The sequence below is a fragment of the Pteronotus mesoamericanus genome, unplaced genomic scaffold (genome assembly GCF_021234165.1).
Source record: "Pteronotus mesoamericanus isolate MK-2021 breed Mesoamerican mustached bat unplaced genomic scaffold, CSHL_Meso_final contig_591, whole genome shotgun sequence".
In the NCBI taxonomy this organism is placed as follows: domain Eukaryota; kingdom Metazoa; phylum Chordata; class Mammalia; order Chiroptera; family Mormoopidae; genus Pteronotus; species Pteronotus mesoamericanus.
The window spans coordinates 438,929-459,048 of record NW_026555208.1 but is presented as its reverse complement, the minus strand read 5'-3'; the positions used below and the strand labels follow the sequence as shown (position 1 = coordinate 459,048).

The 20,120-nt window shown below is 36.1% G+C and overlaps 2 protein-coding genes across 2 annotated transcripts; both read left to right on the top strand.

Annotated features, from left to right (window-relative positions):
* Positions 1 to 3,318: 3,318 nt before the first annotated feature.
* On the top strand, positions 3,319 to 4,290 carry LOC129076430 (olfactory receptor 51G2-like). The gene has a single exon (XM_054580605.1). The coding sequence runs from the start codon at positions 3,319 to 3,321 to the stop codon at positions 4,288 to 4,290; it is 972 nt and encodes a 323-aa protein (XP_054436580.1).
* A 6,611-nt stretch (positions 4,291 to 10,901) lies between these two features.
* LOC129076429 (olfactory receptor 51G2-like) lies at positions 10,902 to 11,849 on the top strand. Its single transcript, XM_054580604.1, has one exon. The coding sequence runs from the start codon at positions 10,902 to 10,904 to the stop codon at positions 11,847 to 11,849; it is 948 nt and encodes a 315-aa protein (XP_054436579.1).
* Positions 11,850 to 20,120: the final 8,271 nt, after the last annotated feature.

Sequence of the window (20,120 nt, the reverse complement as noted above, 5' to 3'; positions counted from 1 at the left end):
ATGTTCATAGCACAACAACTTACAATAGCCAAGTGCTGGAAGCAACCTAAGTGCCCACCAGTAAATGAGTGGATCAAAAAACTATAATACATTTACACAATGGAATACTACACAGCAGAGAAAAAAGAGCTACTACCCTTCATGACAGCATGAATGAAACTGGACAGCATTATGCTAAGTGAAATAAGCCAGGGGGGCCAGAGACAAATACCATATGATCTCACCTATAAGTGGAACCTAACCAACAAAACAGCAAGCAAGGAAAATGTAACCAGCATCATTGAAAGGAAAAAGAAACACACAAAATCAAGAAGGAAGGAGGGAAGCCAGGGTGGGGAAAGGGAAAGGAAGGGTCAAGTCAAGGAACATGTATAAAGGACCCATGGACAAAGCCAAAGTGGGGAAGGATTGAAGGAGAGAGGTGGGGGAGGGCGACAGGGGAAAGTGGTGGCTGGAAGGTGGAGACAAATGTATTTGAACAGTAGAAAAAAATAAAATAAAAATTTTCTTAAAAAAACTAAAACTACCATATGATTCAGCAATTATCACTTCTGGAGGAAAAAAAATATATATTGCCACCCTCTCATGTTTTGAATTGAAGAAATTTAAAGAGATATCTACCCTCTCATGTTTATTGCAGCATTATTTACACTAGCCAAGACATTGAAACAATCTTAATGTCCATTGGCAGATAAGTAAAGAATATGTTGTATATACATACAATGAAATATTATTCAACATTTAAAAAGAAGCAAATTTTGCCATTTGAATGAACCCGGAGAATATTGTATTAAATGAAATAGTCCAATAGTAGAAGAGCAAATACTCAGTGATGCCACTTATATGAGGTATCTAAAATAGTCAAATTCAAAGCAGAGGATAGAATGGTGGCTGCTGAGGCCTGGAGGAAGGGGGGAAATGGGCCATCACCATGTATTTATGTGTTTGTGGAGGGCAGTCTTGTGTGTTTGGGGGATGAAGGTTGATGGCAGGAAAGCAAATACAGTTTATTATTTCTGAATACTTAAAGTAAGTTCTACACACAGTGAATAGTGTTTCATGTCCAAAACATACATAAATTGAAGTTATATTAAAATTTAATGAGAAGCCTTGATGAAATAAAATTTTAGACTTCCCAATTTATATTATAAAACATGAATGACACATATGTATATAAATAATTTTAAATTGATTTTGAACAGAACTGAATTCATGCCAACACGTTATAAAACTATGTTGATAGGCTTTATTTTGAATTCATCTGATGCAAACAATTCCCAGAAGTTGAGCCATTTTTGGAGTATTCCTAAGAAGTAAAAAGAATTAACGAGAACTCTCAGATTGAGAAGAGATGCAGTCCCAGGAGGTCACTGTTTTCAGAGGAAAGCTGCATCAATAATAAAGCAACTCAAATTAAGTCACAGATATTTTCGACCTTATACATGGAAAGGAAAACTGCCTTTTCAGGACTTTAGCAACCAGGCTGCCTTAAGATGTCAGGTGAGAGTAAAAACAAGGTTTATCTGAGTTTAGTTGGAAATAGAACAAATTTCAGAGACTTGGGATAAATTAGTGAGTAGAGAAATTGTAACCTGTAATACAAGGAATCACTGGGTCTGAAGAATGCATCTTTCTGTGCAAGTAGCCTTAATTTTTTTTTTAACCCTGAGATGTTTGGACAATGGCACCGAGCCACATAAAGAAAGTGTGGGCTTAAAGTATTTTTAAATTGAATAAGTGGAGAACTATCCGTGCTTATGAGAACATTGAGATGAGGTTTAGCTCAGCCCTGTGATATTTTGAAAATGCCAAAGAACTAATGGATGACAAAAGACATTGAAAGGATATCTGACAGCAGATTAGAATAGGCAGAATGTGCTCTTATGAAATGAGAGTGAATTTTCTATACATTCTTCCTTCTTCTCTGTCCTAGCATAATTCTAAATTTAAAAATATTGTTAGTAAGCTGCTGGGACTAATTTTAATTTTATTTCTTTGTTAGTATTAGCATGTAGAATATTGATCATTTTGATCACTTCTGAGAATCTCACCCAAAATGATCCAGGATGAGATTTTGACAAATTAAATAGTATTCTAAATGAAAGCCAAAAGATTTGGCAGAGTCTTATGCTTCTCACCTTTAACAGGTGGACAAGAAGGGTGAGACTTTCAGGAAGAGTCTTTTATATTTTTATTGTTTTCTCTAGTACTCTGTCTTTATCAAGGATTGGACTCAAGTAAAATTTTAATTAAAGCACCTGGGAAATACTTAAACTATTACCGTTAGAGTCTGTATGTCCCATGAAGGCACTGGAGATTTTGAAGGGCATACTTCCTAAGGCCCACCAAAGGAAAAAAACAGCAATGACATTAGTGAGTGAAGGTGGTGAGAAATCATGGTGATTAGTTCATGCACGAGTTTATTTTTAGTGGGGATGACTTCATAAAGATGTGAAGAGTGTGTATGTAACACTTGTTTAGTTTCATTGTAAAAAATAAATAAAAATGAAATGGTACAAAGTAATAAAAATGCATCTAAAATACAAAACCTAAATTTTATTATTAAAGAAAAAGAAACAGAATTTTGTCAAATGTATATAAAGTTTTCTAAATTATTATTTTCAATGTCTATATTCATCTTTTGCATAAAAAGCATGTGAAAGCATGCTATTAATCACTAGTCTAACATGTAATATTGTTGACCAGGGCTGGGAAATTTCATAGAACAGTGTGTTTCTGTAATGATAAGGCAAGGTGTGAATCTACATTATTTTATTGAGGATTTCAGTATTTAATTTAAAATACCATTATATCACTTGTATGACTTAGGTAAATTACAACCTAAATGCCCATTGATAGAGGAATGGATAAAGAAAATATAGCACATGCATATAGTGGAATATTATTCATTTAAAAAGAAGTGAATCCTGTCATTTGTAACAACATGGATGAACCTGGAGGCCATTAGGCTAGGAATAATAAACTGGATGCAGAATGACAAATACTACACGGTATAACTTATGTGAGGAATACAAAATAGTCAAACACATGGAAGTAGACAGAAGACTTTTTATTTCCTTTCAATTAGCTAACATCTGGAGAATTTAATCAACAGGATAAGTATTTTCTAGTTTGGACTTATATTTTAAATATGAGTATTACACAAATAGAATCAGTAGTGAATTAAAGTTTTCTTAAGGTTAGTAATTATTTATTCCAAGGTATATGCCCTCAAAGTTTAAAAAGCATAGAGCTATGTTTTAATATTTGCTTTTGAACACTGAATTTATTTTAGGAGATACATGCTACCCTGGCATCATGCCTCATGTCAATAGTACAAACTCCACATTCTCCACCTTCCTGGTGACAGGCATACCTGGCCTGGAGGCTGTGCACATCTGGATCTCCACACCCTTCACTGTCATGTTCTTCATCATTTTCTTGGGCAACATGACCATCATTGCAGTTATCTGGCGAGAACAGACCCTCCACGTGCCTATGTACCTCTTCTTGGCCATGCTAGCTGCCTCTGATCTAGGCCTGTCCTTCTTCACCTTCCCTACAATGCTGAGGATCTTCTGGCTGGGTGCCCGGGAGATCACCTTCTCACTTTGTTTCATGCAAATGTTTTTTATCCACACCTTCCAGGATTTTGAGTCAGCTGTCATACTGGCAATGGCCTTTGACCGTTTTGTGGCCATATCTCGTCCATTGCGTTATTCTTCCATCCTTACCAATAGTGTAATTGCCAAGATAGGTCTGGCCATTGTAGTGCGAACCTTAACTATACAGATACCTCTGCCTATCCTCTTGAGAAGGCTGTGCTTCTGTCACTCCAATGTACTTTCTCATTCTTACTGCCTGCATCCTGACATCTTAAAGCTCTCCTGCTCCAACACCAGGATCAATAGCATCTTTGGACTGTTTGTGCTGCTATCCACTATGGGACTTGATTTTCTCCTTATCTTTTTGTCATATATTCTGATACTGAAAACTGTGCTGAGCATTGCATCCCATTGTGGCAGACTCAAGGCTCTCAACACCTGTATTTCTCACCTTTGTGCCGTGACCCTCTTCTTCACGCCCATGATCTGCCTGTCTATACTGCACCGCTTTGGCCCAAAACTTCCCTCACATATTTATGTAACCATGGCCAACTTGCATTTTCTCATTCCTCCTGTGATGAACCCTATTGTGTATGTGGTAAAAACCACGCAGATACGAGATAAAATTCTGAAACTCTTCATCAAAAAAGGATCAGGAACTTCCCAAGTCATATTTATAATATGAATGAGTACCATCCTAACACAGAAAGGATGTTTCATGAAACAAAGAGCTTGCTAATATTCCAAATGCACACAGAGACTCTGTTTGACCCTGACTCTTCTGAATAATATAAGATTGGATAACTATTTCTATTCTATGATTTAAATGAAAACATATTGAACAATATAAATTATTCAGTAAATTAAAAATTTGAAATAATGAACTATGCTTATTATTTCTTAGTACAATGGTTCATATATTTTGGTCAGAGAAGTTTGTAGTATTTCCACAGAATGAGTAAAGTGCTACTTGTTATCTGTATACATATCATACTTGCTAGAGTTGCTATTTGTTATCATCTGTATAAATATCATACTTGATAGAGTGGTAGTTATTTAGTAAATGCCTACTTTATTTTTTACTTTTTGAGGAGTTGGAGATAACTGAGTTAAACTAAGTTTTTGCTTTCACAGTGGCTTGTTTTCTTAACAATATTATTGTCAAAGTAGGAGACAAGAGGAAAAAACAAACAAATATCTAATATTAAAATGAAGTATAAATCCATGTAAATTACGTCAACAATCTCTACCTAAATTTGCACTAACATTTCTCGTGCCAGACTCTCAGTCTCCAGTATAGTGTTCTGGCTTTCAAGCATTCTCACACCCTGACTTCATAGCCGCTGGACTTTGGCCTTGAGATCTCTAGTCTATGTCCTTCAAACTTTCACCTCTAAATCTATGACAACATTGTTATTTCATTGTCTTTCATATTCATTACAGACCATAGTACTCCAGGAAAAACTCCATTCATATTTATTCTTTCTTGTTTTTTGTACTTTGCAACTCTAAACTTAATTTTGAAGTCAACTTAAATAACTATATTTTCTACTTTTGATGGCTTTTTTCCACATTCCAAAGCTGCAATTTTACATGTTTATGACTATCTTCCAGTCATTTATACTTCACATCATACACTCTCTTCACTTTTATATATATAAAGGAATCTTTTTCTAGATATGCCATAAAATTCTCCATTCCAATCAAAAAGGAATTGTAACCTCCTTTATTCAAAGAAGATAAAACTGTTTTCACCTTTGAATAAATTTATTTTAATGTCATTGAGATGTTCAATTTTGCTTTTTACCCATTCTCTTTTTCTCTTTTGTTAATGTTATATTATTATTAGAAAATGTTTTAGTATTAAAAAGATGAAGAGAATTATGCAACAGATTTATGTTTTCCCTTAGTTCTATTTAATTGTAATATTTTTCCACAATTTAAAGTTTATTAAGTACAAGTTATATATAATAAAGGCAAAGATTTCTTTGTCTATTGCTGAATCATAAACTTCATCCTCAGTCCCCAAAAGTAACCACACAAATTTGACTTTGTCATTTATCTTTCTCTTCCTTGTTTTATTATATTTAATGTATGTGTATATGTATATACAACAAGCATATGCATCAGCATATATAATAAGTATATATATATGTTATGTGGAATTGTTTTTAGTGCTTTCTTTCAAAAATCAAGACTATTTTTCCCTGAACACTGTGGTTCACTTGGTTGGGCATTGTTCCATAGAGCAAAGGGTCACTGGGTTGATTTCTGGTCACTGGGCGTGACTGGGTTGCGAGCTCGGTTCCTGGTTAGGACACATGTTAGATGCAACCGATCAGTGGTTCTCTCTCACATTGACGTTTCTCTCCCTCTCTTTCTCCCTACCTTCCCTTCTTTCTAAAAATAAAAAAATATAAAACCTTAAAAAAATTTTTGAGTTACAGCGTGTTTTTTTTTGAGATTTACTCATTCTTACATGTAGCCTGACTATATTCATTTTCACTGTTGTAAACAAATCTCTGATGTCTAGCAAATAAAAAGGTGCTCCAGAGATTCAGTTCTCCAGTTATTCCTGTCTCTTGTTATATATATACTATCCACTACCATTAATAGGATTGAAGATATGCCTAGAACTCTGCATATTCTCCCCATTTCTCTAACATCTTCAGTCTTAATCCTAATCTCTTCATGAGAGTTGCTGGAGTGATTTTATTACATCTTCTATCCCTATTTGTATGAGACTTTCATCTTATCTCTTTATTTTAATCCCTGTATAGCTACAGGAAATTTATTTTGACCTATATTCTGCCCTTTTAACCAATTACTTTTCCTCACTCTTCTTATATCTTTATTTTCCTGTGAGAGGCTGAATAATGGCCCACCAAATTATCTCCACATCTTAACCTGTGAATATATTACCTCGTATGGCAATAGGAATTTTGTAGGTGTGATTAAGGAGATCTTAAAATGGGAAGATCATCCTCAATTTATTGAGTGGGCCTAATGCAGTCGCCAGGTCCACGTAAGAGGAAGGTAAGAAGTCAGAAATCAGCAAAGACACTACACTGATATTTTGAAGACACAGAAATATGTGACCAGCACCAGTTAAGAACTCTGGATCCTGAAACTCAAATTGGCTTCCCTGCAGAGATATCTCTCATATATCTCTGAGGTTCGCAGCTAGAGACACTCTTTCAGAGAAGAAATTTTTGGATGCTTATATGTTACTTCTCTTGCCTTTACCTATGTATATTGTTTCCTACTGTTCTTTCACAGTGTCCTTTGCTATATTGAATCTCAGCCATGAGTGTAATTTTACTTTGAGCTGTGCGAGTGTTTCAGTTGAATCACTGAACTAAAGATTGGTTGTGTACACCTGAGATGGCTCCTCTACCTAATCTCCAACTTGGCTCCCATCTCAATTTCCCAGGCCATTCCTGTCCAGCACCATACCTATTGCAACCAAAAGTTGTATCCTATATCACTCTTCCTCAGCTTAAAAACAAAATTCAGGTCCCTTTTATATGCTCCTGGTGAATCCTTTTAAATCTTCTCCACCACTTCCAATTGACATATTCACTGATAGAATGTGAAGAATTCATTTTGAGGAGAGAGGGGGAAGGAAAAAAGACAACAGCAGTTAAAACTAAGCTGTATGTTATTGTATCAAAGACTAATTAGTGCAAAATGAATTTTTCCTGGAGGATATCTATTAATATTATCACTCATGGAAATAAGGCTCTAGATATTTTACTCTTACCCACCCTCAAAGATATTTATAATTTAAGAAAAAAGGATGGATTTAGAGGATGTAAAGGATTGTATGTTTTAAAGATACAAATATGATGCAAGATGATCCTGGGGCCACAATAGCTATGGTCTATGTTATGACTTCTATCTCTAAGGAGATAAAAAGACAATAACCTTGGAAGAGAAAAGAGGAAGCATGAAGCTGCACTGGCTGCATGTCTTAAGCTTATATCATATATCATCTGCAGAACTGGCAAAGACTCACAAGGATTAGCAATACAGAACTCTATCTGGCTCATGCCCATTTGATGCTTCGCTGAAAGCCTATACCACAAGGATTGGATGTGAGCCTCCAGGGAGAGGCAGAACCAGTGTTTTATAAACCTGCTCACTTGGCACTATGCTCAAGTAAAGGAGCCTCAAGAGGCACAAGCTGCCTCACAATCCACAGAACTTGTGCCTCTGTCCCAGGGTCTGGTGAGTGAGAAAAACACCTCAGGCTAGATTAGCTCAAATCATGTTGCATATGTACCAGGGATGGAATCGAGAGAAGTCATGAGCTATCCTAGATATGGTTTCAAATTCTGTACAAGGATCTCTGAGGCAGGAAGGGCATTTCTTAGGTGTACACAGTACTTCCAATATTCTTAGATGATATGTTCTATAGTTTTGGGAAAAGATCTCTGGACCTTCCTTTCTATCACTCAATTCTTGTCCTTAAAGTCAAGTATGATATATATTTGATAATGTTTTTCAGAAAGTTGTACATGTTTTTTAAAAGATTTCTGAGATGCAGGGTTTCACATTCTTTTTAGAGATGTTGTAGAGTCATATTAGCAAAATTTGGACAAGATGACCTCGAAAAATATGAAAATTTTGTCTACGATTTTTTTTTCTGGCAAAACTCAAATAAACAAGATAGGATTTTTTTTTGATGTTCACTTTGTGTCAGGAAACATGTCAAAGTTTCATGTGGGAGGGAAAATTCACACATCGGCCCACAGGGAAAAACATACTTCCAACCCCTGCTTGATTTTATCTACTCAGTTCTTAAACACAGCCACGACTGGATCTCCTAGGAAGATCTCTTTCTCTTATCATTATTTATCACCACAGCTACCTCGGGGGAAATGCTGTACTTTGGATAAACATGTTATCCGAATCTGGCTTTATATATTACATTACCTCTCTGGAAAGTACAGCAGTGTGGTTGACCCATAAAAGTCATTAAATTATGCTGAAAGTATTAGTTGATACTATTCACAAAATGCAGTGCTCATTACTCATTTACCTTTCTTGTTTTCCTGTCTCAGGTAATTCCCCATGTTCCTAGTGTCCCTGATTCTTCCCACCCACCCTTATGTTTTGTGAGGATCCATTCTCTTTGGGAAGATGGCAGCTCATATTTGTGATGTTCCTAGGTTCCTATACAGCTCAAGACCTATCCCTGGACAGACTCAGGCACACTGGCTGAATCAATGCTTATGTCTAAGCTTAAAAGTCTGAGAGTAGTAGCTTCTCTTCTCTGACATTCTTAGAAGGTGGAATCAAAATGAAGACTTCCAAGTAGCCTCCAGACAATTCACATTTGTGCATGGATCACAAGTTTGTCACATATCACCTTAGGCATGTCTTCTGAATATAAAACTATCTCCTTTTCTACTCTTGTTATGTTTCAGGAGTGGAGTTGCTATTTTATTTATATCAATTTGTTAAATATTTTCCCAGAAATATTAACTCTGAATCTCAGATGTTTTATTTTATTAATAATGATAAACTTTCTACGCTTAGAAGAATTTCAGTGTATTACATTTTGGGGGTAACGCTTTTTTTTTTTTCTTTTGAAAACACGCTATGATTAACAGCCTATAAGTAAAACTTTTCAGAGGCAGCTGGTGGATATAAATTCTATTGGTGCATGATGCTTCCTCTGTAGTCAAAATTCAGAGAGAATTTTTATTAGAACAACATAGATGACTCCTAGTACTCACCCACTGTCACATCTCCACAAGTATACTTACACAAACACTCAGGTTTCTTCTTTCTATTACAAATCTTTTCTCAAATCCATTAGGCTTGCCTCTGCCTTTTGCTTTTATTATAAGTGGGATTTTTTTTTGCCATTACTATTATTACTATTATTCCATAACTTGCCTTATAATTACTGCCAATATTTGTTTGCTGTTCAATGATCATGTTTGTTTTAATTTTGACACCATTGTTCGCCCTTCATAGAATTTTTTCTCCAGGTTTTTCTTAGACTTCAGGTTGAGATACGGAGTGGGGATTATAAGTATTTTGCATAACTTTATAGAACATCATTACAATTAGTTTGTAAAAGAAAATTAGAATATAATGAAGATTGTTCTGCTGGTCACAGCTGACACAAAAATGGCTGTCCAAGAATTTTGAGGTCTTCATTGTTAAGAAAATTTTCCTAAGATGTTGGGAGAGAAAATTATCATCCAGATGGACTTTAGATATATGACCAAAGTTTCTTTTGAACTCTGTGTACTCAGATTTCACATTTTATAACTTCTTTTAATAAGTGTTCTTGAAGGTATCCAAAATCCTTCTTTAAAAATGTAAGCCATAGAAAGCAGAGTGTGGATTCACAGTTGAGACCTTTTATCTGTCCCATGGTTAATGTCTTCATGAATTAGTTTATGGATATGTCTATATTGAACAGTGGGTTACTGGAGCTTCAAAGTTGAAAGCTCTATATTGTTTCATTATTTTACATTGAGTACATAGCAGGAGTTCAGTAAATGGGTGACGCTATAAAGAGTATATTGTGTTTTCAACTTCAAATATTATCTAGTCTTCATCTTTTTCCTCTCACATATATGTACAAGCTATTCAAACATTTTGAGAGAGCACCCTGGAACAAAGATTGAGAAGGGATTCAAATCCAATAAATATTCACATCAAGCACAAACCCCTCCTGCTGTTTTCTTATCATGACGTTATTTTAATCTTGAGTCTTTTTCCAAACATATATGTGTAATTTTTATTTTAAAAATCTTCTGATATTATTTTAATCAATCTGAATCTCTTTCATTACACACACACACTCAAGTAATATCAGGAGCTCAGAGTCAGTGTTAACATTCTTATACTTTATTTTCTAACTCCCATGCAGCCATTAAATACAATTATCCTTATCTAAGCTTCTTTAGAACTTTGTATTCAGGTATGAAAACTAATCTAGCTTATGTACACAAACTCTGTGTTCTTAACACAATTTCAGTTTCCATTTTTCAAACCTTGAAACATCTTCAAATGAGGAAGGAATTTCTCTATCTGAATGACTCAAATATACTTCTTAAAACTAAGGCAAACTACAAAAACATAGGCAGCACCCCTCTCTACTGATGACGCCTAAAGGAATGGGTTTGGTAGTATGAGAGGAGAAGAAGTAAAGCAATGTTATTCTGGAAGCAAGGACTATGAGTCCCAATGGGATGAGATAATAATAAAATGTTGTGACAGATAACTTTTTGTCCTCTTAATAATTTTTCCAGGCAAGTCCTCCTCAGAGTGATGGCAATTCCTAGCAACAATAATGCCAGCAGCTTCTGCTTCATACTGATGGATTTCCCAGGACTGGAGACTGCTCATTGCTGGACAGCTATCCCTATCTGTCTTATCTATGGTCTCTCATTGCTGGGCAACATTATGATAATGCACATTGTCAAGTCTGTGCCCAGCCTGCACACTCCCATGTACCTCTTCCTTTCCTTGCTTTCAATGGCTGACTTGGGCCTCTCAGTTTCTACACTGCCTTCAATGGCAGCAGTCTTTCTCCTGGGCCAAAGGAAGGTGGGAGCTGCAACTTGCTTTATGCAAGTCTTCTTCATTCACACTTTCTCAGTCATTGAATCAGCTGTGCTATTGGCCATGGCTTTTGACCGCTGTGTGGCTATCCGAGATCCCTTACGCTATGCCACCATTCTCACGACCAAGCGTGTTGGGGCCATTGGGCTGGCCATTGTGACTCGTAGCATTGCTCTTCATCTGCCCCTGCCTGTACTCCTTGGAAGACTACAGTTTCAGCCTATGAATGCCCTGTCTCATTCTTATTGTGTTCACCCTGATGTTCTAAGGCTGGCCAGTTCCAGCACTCTCGTGAACAGTAGCTTTGGGCTCTTTGTCATGCTTTCCACTTTGGGGACAGATGCTGTACTCATTCTCCTTTCTTATGTGCTGATCTTGAAGACAGTATTGAGCATCACTTCCAATGCTGAGCGGCTCAAAGCCTTCAACACCTGCATTTCCCACATCTGTGCTGTACTACTCTTTTATACCCCACTAGTCAGCCTGTCCATAATCCATCGCTTTGGGAAAAAGAAACTACCAGCTCAGATATATATGCTTCTCTCCTATTTGCACTTTCTTGTACCTCCAATGCTCAACCCAATTGTCTACAGCGTAAAAACCAAAGAGATTTGGGTACGCATTCTGAAGATGCTCCACCCCAAAAAGTTCTGAGCCCCAGGGACAAAATATTCCTTGTGATAACCTTCTGATTGAAGACACTTCAGAGAAAAGGTATATTGTACTTTTCAACCGATCAATTACTCATTCAAAACCACTGACTGAATACATTTTGGTGCTTCCCCTGACATCAGAACAGTCCCTGTCCAAAGGGAAAAAACCATGTTTCTTCTGAAAATGTCAGTGTCAACCTGAAAAACCTCAGGTTGTTAAGGGGAAACTAACAGCCTCTAAAGAAAGTATAATTTACATGTAAAAGTAAACAGCTTAGAAGGGTACAATTTAATAACTTTTAAACTCTCTTTCAACTAAAAACCTAGAATGCCACAAATTAAGCTCAAAAGGACCTCACTTGATTGTATTTCTTGAATGTTTGGGTAATATGTGGAATCAAATATGTTTTTCTTCTGATTTGCATATTAACTCTATCTAGCTCTTTGAATAAAGTTAAAACCCTGCTCCTCACTTCCTAGCAGATAAATGAAATGCTCTGAGCCCTCAAAAACTGCATTGAGATACTATAGTTCTTGAATGATAGATGCCATATACAACTCGAATTTCTTCTCCAAAGAAAATATATTACCCATATATTTTTGATTTAGCCTCTTTTACCAATATTTGATTTATCCTCTACATAGTAACTCATTTAGATTATATTTATTTATCTCTGCTGGGCCACCTCCTATTTAAAGTATACAGAAAACAAAATAGAATATTGTTTCTTTAGTGGGAGTAGTTTAAATAATTAGGGAAAATAGGATTTAAACATATAATTCTCCAGTAAGTCACAGGTGCTTTAATGGCTGACAGCACAGCTTAGAGGAAGGACACAAAGGAGGGTGAATCCATTTAATCAATGGGATTTCAGAGATACTTTTTTGAAGTGATGTTTTAAGTGGACACTGGAAAGATGAAATATTTAAGCATTATCCATAAAGTCCTTCTTGATGTTGGTTCACAAAATGTCCCCCTTACACCGAGGGCAATGAGAAACCAAAGAAAGAGGCAGACCATCCAGAAAACAAGTTTAAAAAGTAGAGGAACTTAACATATGAGGAATGTTTTCTGTGTCTAGAAGTAGATCTCAGCACCTGTCTACCAGCACTTAAAAGTTTATGTAGAAGCCAAACAGGGTTCAGTCATATATACCATCCAGATGGTCTCAGCAACACATTGCTCTCTTAAGGTTGTGTCCTTGAAATCTGGATCCCATGGTGGGAATGGCGAGCAGAGCGTACTCTCCAGAGACAGGGTAAGGGATGAGGAGCCATGGACTGCCCACGTCCAGCTTGAGAGTGAACCAGTGGTCACATCTTCTTCATGACCTCCTTCAACACTTGATTTAACCTAATCTTACAGACCCTACATTCCAGAAACACACACATAGTTGGAGTGCTGCATAAACATTTTGTGGTTTCTGGGATCTGATCATTCCTTCATCCTGTAACTCTGCAATGCCCAATATGCTTCCTCCTTTGATACCCTAGTACTGCACCTTCCCCACCCCACACACACAGATCTATTATCAAGGCACTGAAGATGCCTTTTGTTATCCTCCTACCACACTCCCTATCAGCTTATACCTAAGCTTATACCCTTCTCATGATCTTATAATATCTCATACAGATCTAATTTACTAACATTTAAATAGCTTAACTGAGATTTAATTGACATATAATAAATTGAACAAATTTAGAGTGTACAATTGGATAAACTTGACATGTGTATACACCTATTAAATCATCACCACACTCATGATCGAACAGATTCATTGTCCCCAAAAGTTTTTTTGCTCATTTGTACTCTTTCCCAGCTACCTTTCTCCAACTAACTTGTCTCAAACACTGACATGATTTTGTTACCACAGGTTAGTTTGCCAACGTTCTAAATCTTACATGAATGTATTAAAAAAGTATATGCTCTTTTTTCTTTATTTTGGTCTGTCTTCTCTCAGCATGATTATATTGAGAGCCATTCATGTGCTTCATACATTATTTATTTTTATTGCTGGATAATATTTCATTTTATAGCTATACCACAATTCGCATTACATGATAAAGAGACATGGAAATAAAGTATTAAATTACAAAAATTATATTTTCCTTCATATTTATTGCATGTAGTACTCTATATTTTTTAACCTAAGTACCAATTTATATCTGCTATCGTTTTCTTTCAGCCTGAAAAACTTTAACCTTCTTTTCTAGTGCAATTTTATCTGAAATGTCTTTATATCTTTTTTAATTATGAGAAAAATTTTACTAGATCAGAATTATAAATTGAAATGATTTTTTCTTATAACACTTTAAAATATCATTTCTTACTTTACAATATACAGGGTCTGGCAGAAGTAAGCGTTGCTTGAGTGTGGTTGGTAGGGTATGTGAATGTCTCCCATGAGATGGACAACAGTTTGAACATTTCACCTAAGATGTCATATGGTGTGTTTGCATGTGATATTATTATGTTACAGGATTACATGCTTATGATTTTGTAATAAAAAAGGGGTGTTATTTGTCCCAGACCCTGTATATTTCACTACATATGCAAGAATGTTTATGTTAATATTTTCCTTTAATGTCTAAATATATTTATTATAACTGTTTTTCTTCCTCTTCTAAGTTCAGAATCTCTGTTCACCTTGGATCTCTTTCTATAAGCTATTTGTAGTCTTCTACTTTTCTGCTTTTTATTTATCTATTTTTATGTTCCCATAGGCATTGTAGATGCTGTGTTATTGAGAATTGGGTCATATTATCTTATAAAATGGGAGTTTGATTTGATATAGCAGGCAGATCATGCACTGCAGGATTATGTTGATGTTTTTTCCTCCTAGTCTTAGGTTTCATTAGAGTAGATGCACATTAACCCTTACCCTTGGGTTATAGTATTCTCCTTGAATCACCTCCTATTCACTCTGTTGGTGAGGGAGAGAAGGTGGTTATGGGGCTGGACAAAAGCACTGTACTTAACACTGGAAAGGTAAGTTTGACAGCAGTTTATTAATCACAGGTACTCACAGACTGAGGAAGAAAGACACTGCATGTCAGACAAGGGACACACAGAGGGGTTGCACTTGGGAACAGAGTAAACAAGCAGGAACTATGGGAGGCAGGCTCTGTAGTAACAAGAAGGTGAAGTTATCCGTTGTTATTTGTCTTATTTCAATAATTCCATGGGCTGTCAGGGAAGTGAAATATATTAGTTCAAGTGTGGCCAGTCTAAATGTTAGGGGAACTACCACGTGGGGAACTTTCTTTGCTGGATGTGGGGCATATCTGGTGAGAGCAGAGAAGTTCATGGTTGGACTTTTTGATGCCTCCAAGTTTCAGATCTCAAAGTAGCACGTGACATTGAATCTTAATTTTAGGACTTACACCACATCCTCTTACTCCTGTGGTGTGACCTTTCTGGGTTTCAAATTAATGGCCAAAGTATTAAAAGAAACCTTTCCACTCTGTCTGGTTGGAAGTCCAATGTGTGTCAGGAGTGTATGAATTCCCGAATCTCCATTCAACTTACAGCCTACCTTTTCCCTCACAAATACTTCCTGCTGAACTTTCTGGAGTCTTGCCCTGTGAATTTTCAGCTTAGTGTCTGGTGAAACACTCAAGTGGTCATCAAAGTAGATTTCTAGGACTCTTTCCTTCTGCAGCTTCTTCCTATTCCAAATGTGCCCCAAATTTTGACCCATAATAGCCTACCTAAAACAAATTCTCTGTTCTCTCCCTTCAATAATGAGAGAGCTGCTCTCAATTTGTAGTCAATTTTACTGTCTGATCCTAAAAGTACACTCAGGCAAAAAGCCTGAACGGATATGAAATAAACCTCTTTTTTCCTTTACCACAAGGAGTCAGAGCTCTGCACTGTCTGATCTATTTTATATATTTTGCCTAGAGTTAGAGCTGTTTCTGTGTTGCAATGTGTCCTATATCTATTTTCTTTATGACATTTTACATTGAAGCTGAAAGCTTTTGGGAACTCCCTATTTCCTTGCATTCATTCTCAGAGGTTTGACAAATAAGTATGCCCACAACAAACAGGGTTTTTTTGTTTGTTTGTTTTGTTTTCCATTTATATTGTAAAACAAAAAATTTTGCAAAACATTATTTTTGTGGGGCATAAACTACCTACCTTTATTTCCAATTCTGTAGCTAAATTTGGGATTTCTATTTACCTACAGAGAAATGTCCTCAAAGTTGGAAAGTCCTTCATTTTACTGAACTTTTTTTTTTTTTGCTTTTGATCACATGATTTATTTTTTATTTTTATTTTTAATTAATTTATTTACTTTTTAAATACGTTTGTCTCTGCCTTCCCCCTACTTCTTTCCCTTGCCCCCTCCCACCTTCCCTCCCTCAGCTCTTCCCCTTTGGTTTTGCCCATGAGTCCTTGCTATATGTTCCTTGACTTTACTGAACTTTTTTTATTTCTATTGCAACAATAAAAAGTTTCTTTGCTTCATTTGTATGAACATAATAATAATAACAAAAATGTATTAAATGTTTAATGAGTAATTTTTAGAAATGATATATTTGCATATATATAGTAAATAATTATGAAATAATAATTAAAATAATTATTATTTGAGTATTGACAAGCTGTGATAAGGTTTTTAATGGAGTACCCTATTTAATTCTCACAACAATGATGTGCATTTGTTTCTTTCACTGTGTCATTTTCACTGATGAGGAAACTGAATCGATGAGAGATTAAATAGCAAGCCAAATACTACAGCTATTAAGTGATAGAGTTGAAATTCAAATCCCCACAGTTTAACCACAGGGCCATTTGTTGTTCACCATATATCTATAACCTCCCATTGTTGGTGCTATTACATTTCACAGACATGAAAAAATGGGGCTCAAAGAGCTTGTGCAACTTATTAATTACTGATGGAGACCGTCTACAACTCAGATCTTTCTGGTGTTGAAGCTTGCACTCTCAAACAGCTGATTATTTTAATTACAATGTAAGGGTACGCAGTAACTGGGACAGACTTGGACAGGGTTAAAAGATTTCCAGTTACAGCAGAGTGTTTTTATAGCCCATTACAAAACTTGTTTGGCAGTGACATGGTTAAAGGCAGTTGCTGCCCCAAAGAGCATGGAGCCTGTTGTGTTCATCAAGGGATAATGACCAGGAATTGGCTGGTTTGTTGTAAAATTGTTCTTCATTTTGAGCTCCTTTCCATTGTAATCTGGGGGAGGGTAAAACAGGTTCTCAATCCTTGTCTCCTTGTGGGTAAGTCAATAACATTGGGTTTGGAGAGGAAAGGCGTAAAGCCATTTGCTCCTTATTAGTGCTCATTTAAGAATAGTGTTAATAATATGTTTTGATTTAAGACCCTGAAAAAATACAGTGTATTAAAGATTTAGAAGAAGAAAAGAGGCTCTTTATCTTCAGAACTATTGGATGAGTTTCCTGAAGAATTCCCCAAATGTACCGTCATAATAGATAAAACCAATTAAATGGGCAATTAGGAGATGGGCTGGTAACTCACTAGCAAAAGTTCTCCTTGCCTTAAATACAGCCTGATAGAGGTGTACCCAAAGCGCTAAGCAGATGAATGATATGTCCCTCAAAGGGAGGCAAACTGAGATGAGGAAAATTTTGAGAAGCAGAATAGTATGGGGAGTTGCTCATTTGTAAAGACAGTTTGGAAAGACAGTCTATTTCTCCTTGAAAGATGGAAGGTAAAAAAATGATGAGGTAAATTAATAAACCCACGGTAATCAAGATTAGTTGCAATTCTTTCTAAATCTTCAAAGAATCATCTCTAAGAAAGCTCCTTGCATTTTGATCATGGTAAGTAAATTTAAGAAAAAAAATTAAAGTACAAATACAAAAAATTATTATTTACATTCTAAGTACTTTACAGGATATGTGGAGCTCTTCAAGTCTTTCATCCTCTATCCTATCTTATCATCAATTAAACCTATAAAATTGGCATGCCATAAAAATTGTACAATTTACCCATTTTTATTTTTTGGTGAATGGGAAAGCTTAAATCAGCATGTTTTTTGTTTTTTGGTTTTTTTTCAGCGTTTAGGACTTTTAAATTCTCCCAAAATTGCTGAAGCAAAATCATGATAAAACATTCTGCTTTCTTTATATCCCCCAACACACACACACACACACACACACACACACACACACACACACACAAACTATTTGTAGGAAAAAATGGTTTTGTACATGGGAAGAAACAATATAAATTCAAAACTTATAGATAAGGGTTAGCTCTATCACTCATTTCTTTAAAAAGTTTATATGAACATCTAGTCAAAACCAACAGTGTAGCTCCCTTGAAATGTTATCTATAAGGATTTCCAAGTAGACCACAGGACTGTATACTGTCCTGGAATGTCCTCAGAAGGCTCTGTCATTGATCAGGTAACAGAGTGAAAACCCCAGGGTTCTTTCTTTCAAATGGAAGAGGGAAAGACAAGAATAGAAGAAACTATTCAAAATACATCTTCTTTCCTTGTGGTTTATGGTCACAGCCGCTTTTCTGCTTCCCCAGAAGCCTCCTTGACCTCCAAAGCCTCCCCAGCCTTGGCCACCAAATCCTCCTCAGCCTCCAAAGCCACCTTCACCCTTAGGCTTAGCCCAATCCAAAATGACTTTGTTTCCATCAGTTTCACCATCTTTCATGGCCTCCTTGGCTACTTTGGCATCTTCCTCACTGTTAAGCAGCATGGTTTATGTACACGGTTCAAGAGACAAAGCCTTTGTAAACATGAAACCCATTTTCTTATTATTTCATGTTACTGTCATGGCAGAATATTGGCTTTTAATGCTGTTGATTGGATCCTAATGTGGTTGCTGAAGAAAGTAGACATTGGTGTTAGGAAATCCAGCAAGGCACCCCACTTTGTTTTATAATGCCACGGGTTTACATCTGATGGAAATTCTGCTGACAAGCCAAAAGGAATAGTTCCTGTAAGGAAGAAGCTCATAATGTATTTTTGACTCTGGAAAAATAGCTCTTGCTTAAGACCAAATTTTGTCTAAGTACTTTTTCTTTCAGTGTTTTCGTACTGAAGCCAGGACCACAGAGGCCTTGCCTTCTCAACTATGTTCTTCTGCTTCTTAACACTAAATCCATTCACTCAACTTTTCTTAGAAATCAAAACAAGGAAAACTATCACACAATCACACACACACACACACACACACACACACACACACCTCATGAAACTTCCTCTTCTGTTAGCTTAGTGCAATATGTAAATAACAGTATTCTTCACATATGTATATGGACATCTCACTGCCTTTTTTATAGGTCTATTTTCTCAAATGATAAGTGAAGTAAAGGAATTCTGTTTACACTATGGATATTCATTGTGCTTGTATCTATGGATTTGAAATTGATAAGTAAAATGAAAGACCTCTCAGTTTGTTAAAGAAATGTTCATTTTTTTCTCTAATTAAATAAAAAGACAGTAACAGCTTAGGGTGAACATAGGATAGAGCCTTCATAGAGAATATTAGACACTTAATTTGATACACAGTTCTTCCTAGTCAATGGTTTTGAACATTTTCTCACCTTATGTCGCATTTGCACCATCTGTCAGTAACTGAATAGAAATTCATAAATCTTTGTGTAGAAGGGATAATACAGCCTGTCCAACTGCCTACAGGAACAGAATTTGACTACCATCCAGGTTACCTTATTAACATTTTTTTTTTTTACTTTCCACACCAAAATAAAAGGAAAAACATAATATCCTTATTTATTATAATCACCATATGCTTTCTCATCTGTAGTGATCTATGCTAAGATCATTTGGGAAATCCCAGTAAAAGAATCTTGTGTTTGCGGCTGAGCATCATTGGGTCCCTATCTCAGAGGTTAGCACTGAGGAACAAATTTTCTTTTTTGTCTAAGGGTGTTTCTTTCTTCTTTATTACCTTTGCATCTCTTCCACTTCCTTGCTTTAGTGGGCTTGAAATAACACAGCTCATTTCTGTTTATAAAGTAGTACTATACCTACCCATGTACTGCAGTGATTCTCAGAATTCGGTTTGCATTAGAATCACCTGTAGGGTTTGTTAAACTACCAAATGCTGGGCTCCAATTCAGGAAATCCTAATTCAGTAGATTAGTGGGAAGGGTGATGGCTTTCATTTACTGCAAGTTCTTCTGTGCTGCTCATGCCATTGCTGATACCCAGAATCCACTTTCAGAGCCACTAGATACATAGTCGACACAGGAGAAAATACCCCCAACCACCAGTCAGGGACAATGCAGTTTTCTTA

What these genes read in the sequence shown, in the direction of transcription:
- LOC129076430 (XM_054580605.1), top strand. Translation starts at nt 3,319, where the DNA reads ATGCCTCATGTCAATAGTACAAACTCCACATTCTCCACCTTCCTGGTG.
- LOC129076429 (XM_054580604.1), top strand. Translation starts at nt 10,902, where the DNA reads ATGGCAATTCCTAGCAACAATAATGCCAGCAGCTTCTGCTTCATACTG.